The sequence below is a fragment of the Panthera leo genome, chromosome A1 (genome assembly GCF_018350215.1).
Source record: "Panthera leo isolate Ple1 chromosome A1, P.leo_Ple1_pat1.1, whole genome shotgun sequence".
NCBI classification, from domain to species: domain Eukaryota; kingdom Metazoa; phylum Chordata; class Mammalia; order Carnivora; family Felidae; genus Panthera; species Panthera leo.
Window position 1 is genome coordinate 66,176,194 of NC_056679.1, and position 14,649 is coordinate 66,190,842.

General features: G+C 36.8%; 1 protein-coding gene across 3 annotated transcripts in view; it reads left to right on the forward strand.

The window, feature by feature from the left end:
• The window catches only part of GPR180 (G protein-coupled receptor 180), a 49,727-nt gene that overhangs the window by 16,779 nt on the left and 18,299 nt on the right, over nucleotides 1-14,649 (forward strand). For 2 of the 3 annotated variants that reach the window (XR_006199804.1, XR_006199797.1), the window contains exons 4-9: nucleotides 773-953; nucleotides 1,095-1,144; nucleotides 3,864-4,021; nucleotides 6,527-6,718; nucleotides 8,590-8,667; nucleotides 9,881-10,200. Coding sequence is in view for 1 of the 3 variants with exons in the window: in XM_042929018.1 (XP_042784952.1) it covers nucleotides 773-953; nucleotides 1,095-1,144; nucleotides 3,864-4,021; nucleotides 6,527-6,718; nucleotides 8,590-8,667; nucleotides 9,881-10,039 (818 nt within the window). In the remaining 2 variants the exon portion in view is untranslated. Of the gene's footprint in view, nucleotides 1-772; nucleotides 954-1,094; nucleotides 1,145-3,863; nucleotides 4,022-6,526; nucleotides 6,719-8,589; nucleotides 8,668-9,880; nucleotides 10,246-14,649 lie in introns of those variants that run through there. The other variant, XM_042929018.1, reaches the window with a different exon arrangement.

The following is a 14,649-nucleotide window of genomic DNA, read 5'->3' on the forward strand; positions in this document are numbered from 1 at the left end:
GCTGGCCATCTGGTCAGGTGTTAAACAGTTTTAAGTCAACTGTAGACTGGAGGCTTCTGGTCTCCATAGGATTTCCTTTTTGACAAGAGCTGAAGACAGTTGACTTCAGAAGGGGGCTCTGGTCATAACAGGTATTTTGAAACTCTCTCCAACTGAAAATGTAAGGTAATGGTACATTTCACAGTTGTGTTTCTGCATCAGAATCACCTGATGGGCTTATTAAAACACAGCTTGCTGGTCCCCTCTCCCACAATTTCTGATACAGCAGATCTGGGATGAGGCCCAAGCATGTGCATTTCTAACAAGTACCCTACTGCTGCTGCTGGCCCAGGGATCACACTTTGAGAGCCATTGTCAGGGTATATTAAAGTGTTGTTGACTGAATCTGGTCCTAACTTTCATATGGAAGTAATCCACTTTGGGGGTAAAAAGTATGTCTCACAATGCTGAAATCCTTGTTTTTACGGTTTCCTAACAAAACTGTGATCTTACAGTTAGTCTTCGGGCTTATCCCCCGGCCGCTATGCTTTTTTATATAATTGACTTTACCTGCTTTTAGTTTAATCTGCCTTCTTATGTTTAAATCTTTATCCCACAGTAAAAAAGTTGTTTTAAGTTTCAATAATTTCCCTTTTTTTTTTCCTTACAAAAGTGAATGCTATGACTCCAGTGAAAAAAGTTTTAGAAATATATTGGCAGGAAGATTTGAAAGCAGCCCTGCACTGTGAGTGGCTTTGTTTGACTGAAGCAAGCTCCTTTCTTCTCTCCACAGGGCTACATGAGTTCTTCTTCCTCCTAGTCCTTGTGTACTTTGTGATTGCCTGCATTTATGCTCAGTCATTGTGGCAGGCTATTAAGAAAGGAGGACCCATGCACATGATTTTAAAGGTCCTGACAACTGCATTGCTGTTACAAGCTGCTTCGGCTTTAGCTAATTACATTCATTTTTCCAGGTAACTCCAAACCACTAAAACTGTGTTCATCATTATGTCTAATTAATCCTAATTAGTTCACCAAAATTATGCCTGCTTTGATTACGAATAATCTTTTCACATTTGTAATTTACACTAATACTCTTCTCTTCAATTCCTCAGTTACTCCAAAGATGGACTAGGGATACCTTTTATGGGAAGTTTGGCAGAATGTGAGTATCTTTCTGAGATTCATTTTTTAAAACATAAACTTGCTATCTGTTTATTGTTTGTTTTCCTTTTTTGTACATTGTTTTTTGTCATAATACAATTTTTCTATCCAAGGTTGGTTAGAATTCAGCTCAACTGAAAACAGGGTTACAGATTCAGTTCCCATGTGTCCTGTTTAACTTCTTTTCAATTATCAGTCATGTGCATCGTTCTTCATTGTTTTTGGAGCATATTTATATACATTCTCTCACTTTAAGTAAAAACTCACTGAAGTAGATACAATTATCCCTATTTTGCACATAAAGAATCTGGGCTCGTTGACAGGAAGTACATTTCCAAATGTCAGCAGCTTTTGAGCGGTAAAGACAAAACTCAGACCCAAGTTTTCTGATCCCAGAGCTGACATTTGTAGTCCTATTTTCAACCCTTTTTTGACTCTTTTTCTATTTCTGACCCAGAGCCATAGAGTACACCTATAAGTGAACTGACCTCACATCTCGTTCTTTTATTTGTATGAGGAACTTTCATGAAGTAATTTTTCAATTAAGCATGATGGGAAAAATAGTCAAGATTTGCTCTAAAAAAGCAGCTTCTGAATATGAAACCATTCTAGGATTTACTTTTAAATATTTCCATAGTTCTGGTCTCCTCTCTCTTTAATAGGGTAGCTTATGGTAATCTCTGTAATCATCTGAAGACCCATTTATCCTCATCTTGCTGCCAGTCTTAAGATTTTAAACCTTCTAGAACCTGTTTTCCTAGTGAAGAGAATGTGTGCTGGTCACCTCCTGGCCACGAAAAAGAGTTGCTTCTTTTTGAACATTATTGAGAACTCTGGTTTCTCTTGCTCTTGTCCCTTAGGCGACTTAGGATGTTTAACAGAACCGTAGAATTTTAAATCTGAACAGAACCTTAGAAATAATTTAGCTTATGCATTTTAGAGAGGTAAAACACACAAAAGCCCATCACGGGCAAGCTATTACCAAAATCAAGGACTTTTGGATTTTTGTGAGTGTCTGCTATATACAAAACACTTTTTTTTTTTTTTTTTTTTTTTTTTTTTTTTTTTTTTGCTGTCTGGCATCTTCACTGTAGGTTTAAAAGCAAAAGGTTTTTTTGTGTGTGTGTTTTTAATTACAATAAATCAGCGTTGCTGAATTTTGGTGTTCTGACAACAAGTTTGGTTTAATGATTAAATGTCAAGATTTTTAATAAAATCACACAGAATGGGATTTTTGTGTGATCTTCTTTTTTTTATCTATAGTTATTTTTCAGAAACAGATAAGCAGTGTTCTACAACTATGCTTACAGTTATGGTATTCTATCAATATGTGTATTACTTAGTATACAGAGAAATGAGCCAGAACATCAGGGATCCCCCCCCCCCAGGTATTTGTTTTTGCTAATTAGCAATTTATGCAGGAATATTTCTTTGGCTGGCTTCCTTAAGTAACTGAATATGTATTTGTGAGATGTTTAATAAAAGTATTTGGCATCACTGTCACTTGAAATCCGTGGTGAAAGAAAACTGCTTGATCTGAAAGGTCATGGCATTTTGTACCATTCAAACGCCATGATAGTTCATTGTCAGAACTCACTATTACAAGTATATGAGCATAAATGTAGAGTCTTCAGTTTTAATTTAGAGGGCAGAACAGTGGTCATTATATATCTGAAGAGGTGTATCATGAATAGGTTTTCAGCTTATAAGTTGCTAATATGTTATACCACAGCTAGTTTCATCCATTTCTACAAGAATATCTTTGTATGAAAGAAATAAAAGCTGTAAACATCCAAGGTATGGATGGCAATTTGAAGAAAGTTTCACTTTGTTAAATTCTGATCACGTTTGTGCCAAAGTCCGTATCAAAATATACTATGATGAGAAAGTGATCATCTTTTTTTTTAAATCAATAAATACCAGCTTCCAAAATAAAAATGCATGGAACTTGGAGTATTTGGAGATTGTTGTTTTCTTGAAGCTGGAACCGGATGTGGGTGGTCTCCTTGCTACTTGTTTAAAGTAGCAGCCTTTCCCTGCAGTGTACGTGGTGGCCGCCTGGTGGCATATCACACCAGGGCACGGATCATTTCGTTTCGTTTGTCTTCCGGACTCAACATCACCGAATGCTACAGCAGCCGTGCATTTTGTTGTCATGGCTATTTCTTGCTAACAGTTTGAGAAAATAAGTTCACACTATGTAGTTCAGCCATCAAAAAAAAAAAAAAAAATTAACGACCTGGAACTGAAGACACTAGTATGCCCCACGTTGCAGAAATTACATTTAAAATGTGTTTATTTTAATAAGCAGTAAGTTACAGAGAACAGTATTATGTAGTTAGAAAAATTAAGAAAAATGGGAAACACAAAGATTTAAAGTTAGTCTTTTTTTTAATATGAAATTTATTTAAAAAAAAAAGAAATTTATTGTCAAATTGGTTTCCATACAACACTCAGTGCTCATCCCAAAGTTAGTCTTAATAGAGATGTATAGAGAGAGAGAGAGAAAGAATATTGCCGTTAATAAGAACTTAAAGGCAAAATTTTAATTGTTAGAGTTCGACATGGATATCTCTAATTATTGAATTTTATCAACTTATCTTTGAAAATGCCTATCTTTTTGTGTTTAAAAAATAATTGCTTTATATTCTCAATACAAAAAAGACCAGATCCTTGTGTTATGAAGACTTGGTTGACTTTGGTTTTCATTTCCCATTTAGTTTTTGACATTGCTTCCCAAATTCAAATGTTATACCTGCTTCTGAGTCTGTGTATGGGTTGGACAATAGTGAGGATGAAGAAGTCTCAAAGCAGACCTCTCCAGTGGGATTCTACTCCTGCATCCACTGGCATTGCTGTATTCATTGTCATTACGCAGGTGAGGATTGATCCTCAGTGTTTGTCCTTTGCAATATGCAGAAATGCAAATGTGAATATGTCTCATTTCAAAGGTAAAACTTGGGACCCATGAGCAATTTGTCACTTTAAAGTCTTTTCATCTTCTGAGTGCTAGTATAGATTGCAGAATGTAATTGTAATTTATCTGAATTTGAGATTTCTCTCAGCTTATTCAAGTGCAGAATGCTTACTATTAGGTTAGATTCTCATTTCCTACTTAATAGCTTTCTTTTATATTTTCTAACACACATAGTAAGTATTCAACATTTTAAATGAGTGAATCAGTGAATCTGAGATTCATCCATAGGCATGGATCTTTAGGTCCAGTTCTGCTACTTTATACATGAAACAATTCAAGTGAATATCTGAGATTAATGAAAAAGCAATTTACAGAATGAGAAAGAATGGGATCTAGTTTTTGAGAACAAATGCAAAAACAAATATAGTCCTCTTAGCCCTTTTTTTGTTTGTTTTCTCTTATTCTCAGATCTCAATATGCTTATATGCAATGGATTTTATAAAAATTACAAAGAAAGGTATAAACAAAAATTTATACTGAGTTCGTGACCACCATTAGCTATAGATGAAAATGAAATTTACATCTGGGCTCTGCAGAGGACATTATAGTCTAAGTTTTAATGCATTAAATAAATTGAAAATTTCATTAATGAAGGATAAGACCTGTGCTTTATTCATCTTTATACTCATAGTATTTATTTAGTATAGGTGTTGAGTGAAATACGTGTATTGAATTTCATGATTGATTTAGAAAGAGACCATATGACAGGTGGTAATATTTATAAAGGAAATAATGCCTTTCTCAGGCATTAGATGGAAAGGCTAATGACAACTGAATTAGAAATGATCAGTATAAGGGCAAGATTCTACCAAGTTAATGTTTTTGATCTAGGGTTTATGGAGACTAGTGTTCATATCAGGCTAAATTCTCATTTCTCAATAAATGGCTTTTTTAAAAACTGAATTTTCATGATTTCCTTATAATGTTAATCCATTATCATAGACAAATAGGAATTGAGAACTGAGATTATGACACTTCTCTAGAGTTTATGTCAGCGTTTATGACGAATACATGACACATGGCCCTGGTCCTCAACCAGCCAGACAAGGAAGGTGAATGAGACTACATAAGTACAAATACACATGTATATTCCACAAGTCACACGCTAGTATACATACCTGAAACTGTGGGGTTTGAAGATGTAAAAATGCAAATCATGGGAAATAATAGTTCTTTTTTGTTGGTTTTCTTTGGGGTTAATTAACAAATAGAAATTGTACATTTTTAAGACATACAACTTGATGTTTTGATATATGTATGCATTTTGAAATGATCACCAAAATCAGGCTAGTTAACATATCCATCACCTCACATAGATACCAGGAGATAGTAGTTTACAATAGGACTTCTTTTTGTACAAGTTAAGTTTAGAAATGCAGGTTAGGGAATCATATGGGTATAGTAATTTGGTGGAGTGAAGAAATAACACTTCAGTCATGGAGAGCACATCTTCACCCTAAGAAGGAAATGTAGGTGTGGGGGATGACAGAGAAATTCAGCTATCAAGCGTGGAAACAGGAAGATTTCAGAATGAGAAGAGGAAGGGGTTTCTGACAAACCCCATAAAAGTCTAAGAATTGGATTTAATAACTGAGTTTTGATCTAAATTCTTTGGAAGCCACTGAAGACCACTCTAAGGGCCGAGCTGGCAAACGAAAGAAACACGGGGGACCCCTGACATGTGTGATGGCAAAAATATTATAATAGCTTGTGATCAGTGTTTAGAAAAGATGGAGGGAAAGTGATTTCTACCAAAGAGCAAAACACAGAACAGCTAATGAGGAACTTGGTGAGTTTTTTTTTACTGTAACAGTAACCATACGGGAGGAAAAAAGTCAACAAACAAATGGATAAGTAACGATGCTGGTCATCTGAGAATAGCCTGGCTGCTTCTAGTGAATAAAAAAAATGTACCCTTCTTTACCCTGAGAGGTTACATCTGAAATCAACAGCTCTGACTCGTTCACTTCTGGATTACAGAAGAGACTGACATATTTCAAAGTCACCCTGATACAATGGGCTTGAATACAGGGCAGTTTGATTCTTCATATGGTGTGGAAGGAAGAAAGATTTAGAAAAAAGTTCAGATTTCTACTCTTAACCTTTTCAACTTATTTTCCTCCTTAAAGATATCTTGTATCGGGGTAACATTCACATTTTTTATTTTCTGTATGTTGGTCTCATTCAATAAAAATCCCTTTCCTCTGCTGTAGGGTAGGGTATCAGGGGGGTAAAGTCTGTGCTGGGTGTCTGTGTTTTATTAACAACCTTTATGGTGTGATAAGTCTTAGAACCTCTTAGGAATATTTATATATGCTTTAAGGAGGTGTTTAAAAAGCAAGTACTCTACTTAAAAGTAGACATGATTTTTTTTTCTCTCTCTAAATGTAATATTGTATTTTGCAGAGTATTTTGCTACTTTGGGAACAGTTTGAAGATACCAGTCCTCACAGCTACCATTCACATCACAACTTAGCAGGGATCTTGCTAATCATTTTAAGAATTTGCCTAGCATTGTCATTAGGCTGTGGACTCTACCAGATCATCACAGTGGAGAGAAGCACGCTGAAAAGGGAGTTTTACATCACATTTGCCAAGGTATGGGTTTGGGTAGAAAATGGCTTCTTGTGATTATCAGCTTTGTTCTACTTTTTGGGGGAAGTTAAGCAACCCCATGCTAATATTGGTTAAGCTTGTATTCTGTGCCAAAGCACTGAGATACGCCCTTTATGTGCCCCAGCTCATCTAATCTTCACAACCTGTGAGATGTAGGTATTATCCCATTTTACAGAACCCTTGCGATAGTAGTTTCCATGTCATCTTAGGTCAGTTTGCCTATGTCATAATTTCTTTGTCAATAGGAATTCTACACTCTTTTTCCGTATCAGAGTTTTTTAAAAATTACATTAGAATACAGCTTACATTTCTCAAAAAACAGTTATTAATTATGAACTGTTCACATGCAGAGTTATGCAGTCTTTTCTAACAAGCCGTAAGGAGCTCTCAGCATAAGCAGATGAAGCAGGAGCCTGGGGACATAGTATGTTTCAGCCATTTCACTGCCTCCCAAGGAGGTCATGTTTACTTTATTACTTCTTCTGTGTCCCTTACCCTCGTGGGATCTAAAAGCAAATTTGAATTTTTTTTCTCTACCCGTTTAACAAAGGAAAAGATGAGAGAAGTTGGGGCAGCAACGCTGCAGGAGTCTACCTCCTAGAGAGTTCTGTTTTTCGGTCAGATTGAGAGAATCCGTACACCTTCCTCTTGGCAACCCAGAACGGTATTCGGATAAGCCGTTTAGTCTGCCCACCCGAGTCCACAGGGCTCAGCGTCCATTCCGAGGTGGCTGTGGAAGTAGGGCCAAATTCCTCATTCCCAGTGTTCAGCATCTTAAAGCTGCTGTTGCAGCCGCAGGAACCCACGTCAGCTTTCTGAGTGCCAAACGGGCAAAAAAACACGTCACTTTGCTTTTGAATTTGTCACAGGGATGGATGGGTTTGTGTATTGTTTGAAAAGTTAATATATGTTTAAGGGGGTTTAAAACTAAATTTCCTCTTTCATTCTATATTTAAGATAGTAACAAACTTTTTCTTAAAAAATTTTTATATGTTTTAATTTAACTTTTTGAATGGGTTCAAACATCTGAAAGTGTTTAAAGAGCAGTTTTGTTTTTTTTTTACCTCTCGTCCATCTATCCAGTTATTATCTCCTCCTATAATCACTGCTATCAATTCCTGACTTACCCTCCTAGAGAACTTTAAACATGTATGTATTCCTGTGTATTTCCCTCCGTATTTACACGAACAGTAGTATACTAGACACCTTTTTTTACATCTTGTTTTTTCCCTTCTCTTCAGTATACCAGGCATCTCAACAGCTCCTATTATTAACTTACTGTTTCACTTAACATTTAATTTTGGAAGATAGAATACATTGCCGTGGTTCTAGGAAAAATAGAAAAAGATGCTTGAAAAGTATAATGTTAAAAAGTTTCCCATCCTTCCTTGCCCAGTTCCGCTGTCCTGCGTACTAGCTCACAAATGGGCAAGCACTGTCAGTGCTTTGGCATTCTTACAGAATCTCTTCCTGTATCTACATGCGAATGCGAATACAGTCTTACTTTTTTCCTTTTACAGAAATAGTACACGTTTGTACTTTGCTTTTCTCAATGTTTGATGTTGCTTATATTCATGTATTTTCATGGTTAAATATATAACGTAGTGTACAGTATTAAGCATATTAAAATGTGTACATATAAGAGATGTACAAATACAAAATTTTAAATACCCACGTGATTAGAAACAAAATGTTATCCTAGCAGCATCAAATTTATTTTTTATATTTAGAGTAGCAAGCTCTACTCTGAAGATCAATTGAGGTCAATCAGGACCTCCTAAATATGCTAGTAATGTTACTCTGAAAATAAAGATACAGCTGCATGCATTTGACTTACTTCTCATTTGTTTCAGGGCTGTATCTTGTGGTTTTTATGCCATCCAGGTCTCGCATGTATTTCTGTCGTTTTTAGTGACTACCAAAGAGATAAGGTAAGTAAAACACATGATCACAATGGTTTTTTATAGTGTTTATTGGGAAATTATGAAAGGTGAAAAGGCCTATTTTTTTCCATTTAGAGGTTTTTCTGAGCTTTTTATGTATTTTATTTTTAATATTTTTAAGCTCTATTTTATTTTTGAGAGAGAGTGCAAGCAGGGGAGAGGCAGAGAGGGAGACACAGAATCCAAAGCAGGCTCCAGGCTCTGAGCTGGATGGGACTCTCAGCACAGAGTCCCGTGTGGGGCTCAAACCCATGAACCACAAACTCATGACCGGAGCCGAAGTTGGACGCTTAACCCACTGAGCCACCCAGGCGCCACATTGAGCTCTTTAAAATAAAGCTTTGAAACAAAATATTGAACTGGCAAGTATATAAATTAGAACTTTAAGTGTAAAAGAAAAATGTTTAATTTAGTTAATAAAAAATGATGAAAATAGCTTTTGTTGTTAATTTTAATCTATTTCATAATACTATTTTATAAATGAGGCGATTCATAATCCGTCGTTGTTAGGAAAAATTGATCAAGATGTTTTACAACATAGTGGAAAAATCAAAATAGATTTATAAAATCAGTCTAGTTGCTTTAACAGACTGCAGACTGCAATGCCACACTCAAGTGTGCCACCATTTTCATTGTTCTGAAACCCACCTTCTTAGGTAAACGACTCCATCATTTCAAAGTGTTCTGCCGGGTACCTTTTACAAGCAATGCAGTCTGTGCTTGAACACATGGATGTTTCTTAAACCTGAGGTGTTTACAAGGGGTAAATAGATAGGAAGGTAGTCTACAAAAATAAAGAAGCAACTTGAGAATTTCTGAAAGAGCTTTTAGAGTACTCTTCAAGATTCAGGTCCCTACCTGAATCATGCTTTATTCTCATTACTAGATTATCCAGGAAGCTGATTTTTCGGATCTCTTCCTGTGGTGTGTGCACCCTGAGGAGAGAATGGGTTAGCAAATTGAGTGTGTTTATAAACTGTTAAATAAGTTTTGCCTTGAACAGTTACAGTTCTGAACATTGGTCATATTTTCCTACTGAAAATTTATTTGATAAAATGTACCCATGTTAAAGATGGAGGAGTAGTTTATGTGTGTATATATATATGTGGATGTATGTAAATATAAAGTACATGGGTTCATGATAACTTGAATGTAATTTGTCTGTTGCTGCATGCAGTAAATGCATTCCCTTTCTTTTCAGGTTATTACAATAGGTGTTATCCTTTGCCAGTCCGTTTCCATGGTTATTCTCTACAGACTCTTTCTGTCCCACAGTCTATACTGGGAAGTCTCTTCACTTTCTTCAGTAACACTACCACTGACCATATCATCTGGACACAAAAGTCGGCCTCACTTCTGATACTTGATTTTCTTTAAAGGAAAAGTGAATTGATTTGAGAGTGCAATAAGGATCCAAATGCAGTGACTTTTCTTTCATACTTGTGGTATGGAAAATTGAACAAAGAAGGCCGAGCATGTTATTTATACAACTGCATTGAAGCAGTATCAAACTGAAAAAAGGTAATAAATGTTTTGAAATATGCTTAATAAACTTTGAAGAAAGAGTGTTGTTACAAGGTGATTTATGCAATTTCTCTGTGGAAATTAAGATGAAAAAGAATTATATGATATTTTGGTAAGAGATTCACCACTTACAATGCCTCGTCTCATATCAATAGTTAACTCAGGTTTGATAGTCTTGTGAAAAGTAATCAGTTAAATGATTACTTGCTTATACATATCTAACTCCAGTTACAAAGTCAGTGTAATACACTGATTTAAAACTGCTTCTTTTTATGCTTTGAGGAAAATGCATTTCGTATTGGAGTTTAAAGGAATTGAAAATGAAATTACTTCAGAATGTGAATATAAAGTATATTTATAGCTAAATGAATAAGCTTTTGTTTATTTGTGTGTGGGGTTCTCCATTTTCTTCTGTCACTTCTGGCTCTAGTTCAGGTTCTAGCTTGATTAGCAAAGGGTTTCTGACAGATAATTTATGAAAAATAACACTTAGATACATTACATAGGTTATTCGTTACAAAGAGTTCTCAAATGTAAGCACTTAGGTGAAGAGACAAACAGGGTTCTATGTTTAAAAAGAAAGAAGGAAAAAGTACTATGTGATAGGTACTAAAATTTTAATCCTGATATAATTCATTTCTCTTACATTGAATCCCCAATCATAATTAAGCCGTATACACAGATTAAATTAACAGAAGCATTTCACATAAATGTTGGTTTCAGTCATCAACTACCCATGAATTCCTGCCCAAGGATACTTAATCAGGATTAAAGTTTCTATGAATAATTGAAAAACAAAATACTCACTGGATTTGTTATAATCCGTGTTGGCACTGGATTCTAAGTAGTTGCCATCTTGAATCCTTTGTAATAAAGCCATATTTTTTTGTGTATGTGATGCCCCAGTATTGAGTACGCTAGCTGCAAAACACTCTATCAAGTGCCTGTTTAAAGAATTGCTAAATGGTTGTCAATACCTGCTGTATAAAATGAGTATTCCCATTAGTAGTCACTGATTGGAAAGGATTCTGTTTCTGTGTGTCATGTCATTCAGACCTTTTCATTTTCACATCTGGCTTTAAAAAAAGTATTCTTTATCAACTGTCAAAGGTATTACATTTTTAAGCAAGAAATGGTGCACTGATCTGGTAATTAAAGTTTTTAATTAAGTAGTTAACGTAGCGTAACTTTAATATATCTATGGCTTCGTCTTTGTTTTTACCTGACACCTAGTCTCATTGGAAATGAACAGTATTCTGTTTCATTTTAAAGGCAAGATGCGTAGGTTCTTGAGCAGCAAACTGGCAGAATGGCAGAGGTCAGCCTGCTCATTAAATCATTTTCCTAACAGTTCTCTGTAAATTATCTAATAAATGAGGGCTGCAGGTTACCACTAGAAAGTCCGAAGTGTATTTTAGGTTTACGTGATCTGCTGTGGGGTCACGACCTTTTCTTTTAGCCCGTCTCGCTCATAACCCCGGTTTCTGTCTGTCGCGTTCAACTGAGGTGCAGTTAATTGAGCAGGAAAAAAAGGTGAAGTCTTTTCCTAAGTGTTGTGAACTTGCAACAGTGGAAAGAGAGTAACTTTTCTGTTGCTTACGCAAAGATCACAGAAACTGTAATCCGAATATATGAAATATGTTGTTGTGCTTGCATATATGAAACTTTAACAGGTCTTTTTTTACTTTAATTATCTTTTAATTTATGGTTGAATTGTTGATAATTTATTTTGTTATTCAGGAGCCATTGTTAAATGAAGGAAAACAGTTGTTAATAATTAACATATAACACCTAAGACACTGTTAATAAATCTAGTAATCAGAGCTCAGAATTTATAGTCCGTAAGTCATGGCACAGCATCGCTCTTCTCTTGCTGGATGTTTGCAGGAGACCTGTCAGCGCCGAGCATGGAAGGATAGACTGCAAACTCTCCTTAAGATCAAAACTGTTCTACTTTTCTTTCTGACAGATCATGCTTTCCTAAATCTGTGTTTACATTTTTTTCTTAAAGAAGATGAGTATGCCCAGAGCTTTTTTTTTTTCCTTTTTTTTCCATTTTATTTCTTCCTTTAGGAGGGTAAAGAAAATATTTACTTCTGTTGACACGTGTAACAGTACTAGCTCCTACTTAACTGAATGTCTGCTGTGCGTCAGGCCCCTTATCTTCGTCACTGATCCCTACCGTGCTGGCAGAGCTCCCCTTCAACTGCGTGTGAGAGAGAATAAATGAGTTCTCTAAAGGCACCTGACTTCTCTTTCATTTTTCTACTTCACCCTCATGATTTAATGAGCACCTATTAGGTGTGTATGTTTTCAGTGAGAATGCGTGGCTATCCATAGTTAATTTTAGCTGTTGATTTTAACATTAAACCTGAAATTGTACTGAGGTCAGAAATGAGGTTTCACGTGTAAGTGTGCACTGAGCACACTTCAGTATTTGAACCTTGGCTTTCAGCTAGAGGCAAAAGAGCTTGTTTTAGGAAGGCTGTCTGTGGTCTCAACTTGTAGGCTAAGTCTACTGAAACTAGAAGATTGGCAAGTCCAAGGTCAGCTGTGATGTAGTGAGACTAGAACACATGCATCAACATGAGCCCTGGCCCCTTCAGCACGTTTCCCTGAGGAGGCAGTGCCGATTCTCGGGAAATTCTTAGGAAATCCAGAATTATTTGTGTAACATTCTATTTAAATAGCTTCAGTGGTGTCAGATCTTCAAGATTTTTGTTTGTTTTGAGAAGTAATATAACCAATCAATTTGAGACCAGATCTAAAAAGGTAATACCATTTTTGGTACCAACATGAATTCTTGAGTTGAGACTAAAATGACAAAATTGGTTTTCCTGTGAAATCTGAAAAGCAGTGTGGAAGCACACTGGCCTGAACTCTTGAATAGTTCTTGAAGGAATATTGCTGCTTCCACACTCCGGCAGCCTTTTCTGCACGTCTCCCAGGGCATCGTGCACAGCGTCCTCTAGGAGTGTGGCTTACATAGAAAACCAGGAGATCTGGAGGAGTCCTAGAGAGAAGTGGCCCTGCCCGCCAAAGCCCATTCTCTGCACAGTGGAGGGAAATCAGTTGGATAGAATTCTTTGTGCTAATCTTAGGCCTTTTTTTAAGTTCGAAATTATTTTAAAACAGAGTTTAAAATGATAAATCAAACCAAACTACTACTGGCTTGTCAAAAACTCTCCATTTGCCTTCCTTTGCACTTAGAAAAAAGTGATCCATGCTCATTACCGTATTCTACAAAGACCCATGTGACCTGATCCCTGCCTCTCTGACCTCATTTCATACCACTCTCCCTCTCACCATACTCCAACGCCATCATCAAAAAATACCGTGTTTGTATCGCTGCCTCAGGGCCTTTGCAGTAACTATTTCTGCCTGGAATACTCTATTCCAAATCTTGGCATTGGCTGTGTGGCTGAATCCTCCTTGCCCTCCAGGTTCTCAGCTCAAATATCTTTCAGAGACCTCTGACCATCAGTAGTGGCTTCATGTGGTGCCAGTATAGCTAAGCTGGAGATATGTTCCTCTTAATTCTCCCTGCATAATTTTAGGATCATGTGGGTCACAAGAGATGTGTGGTGTGAGATTCAGAAGGCAGAAGTTAAGTAGCCAGATCCAGATTTCTATAATTGAAAGGTCCAAGCAGGGCATGCATTGTTGTGGCTTACCCACATTATTGCGTATCTGCTGGCTTATCTTTTTGGTCTGTGGGCCAACAACCAGGCATGCTGGAACGCCAGCTCCTGCTGGATCACCTCCTTTACTTTCTCTGACTCCTCGGCCAGGTGTGTGTTTCATTCTGTGACAGAGGGTGCCAGGTTCTGCAGCACAACCCTGTCATTGAGGTTGGAGGCTTGGAAGCAGTGGGAGACTGGCATGGGTTCCACTGAGTCCCCGTGGGTTCTGCTCTCCTCTCCTGGTGGTCCCAGTATGTTCTCGCTTCCCCTGCTTCACATGCGTTCCCCCTTCCCTTTTTGTGGCCTCCCTGTCACAAAAGAACAGCCTCCTATAATCTCTATTACAAATCCTTTCTTTTATATATTAAAAATGGTGTGTGAGTGATACCCTAGTGGTTCTTCTCTGATCAGATGCTAACTGAGAGGTCATCCGAACAGATGCTACCCCATCCAGATTGCTCTGTCACATTTCCCCTTTTCTTGTTAAACTTCCCACTTTATCTTTGCCTGTTGCCTCTCACCCCAATTAGAATGTAAATTCTAAGGGAGTTTGGCCATCGTCTGGATTGTTCACTGCTGTATCCCTAGCACCTAGAGCATTCCCTGGTGCACACGAGATGCTCAAAAATGTTTCTTGAATTAATGAAAGCAATTTTGAAAAAGTTTCAGACATGCACTTAGCAATATGGCATGAATTAAATCATAGAACCTCCCATAATGACTTAATGCCTTCCTTGCGTGTTCTTCATTTAATTACATGGAA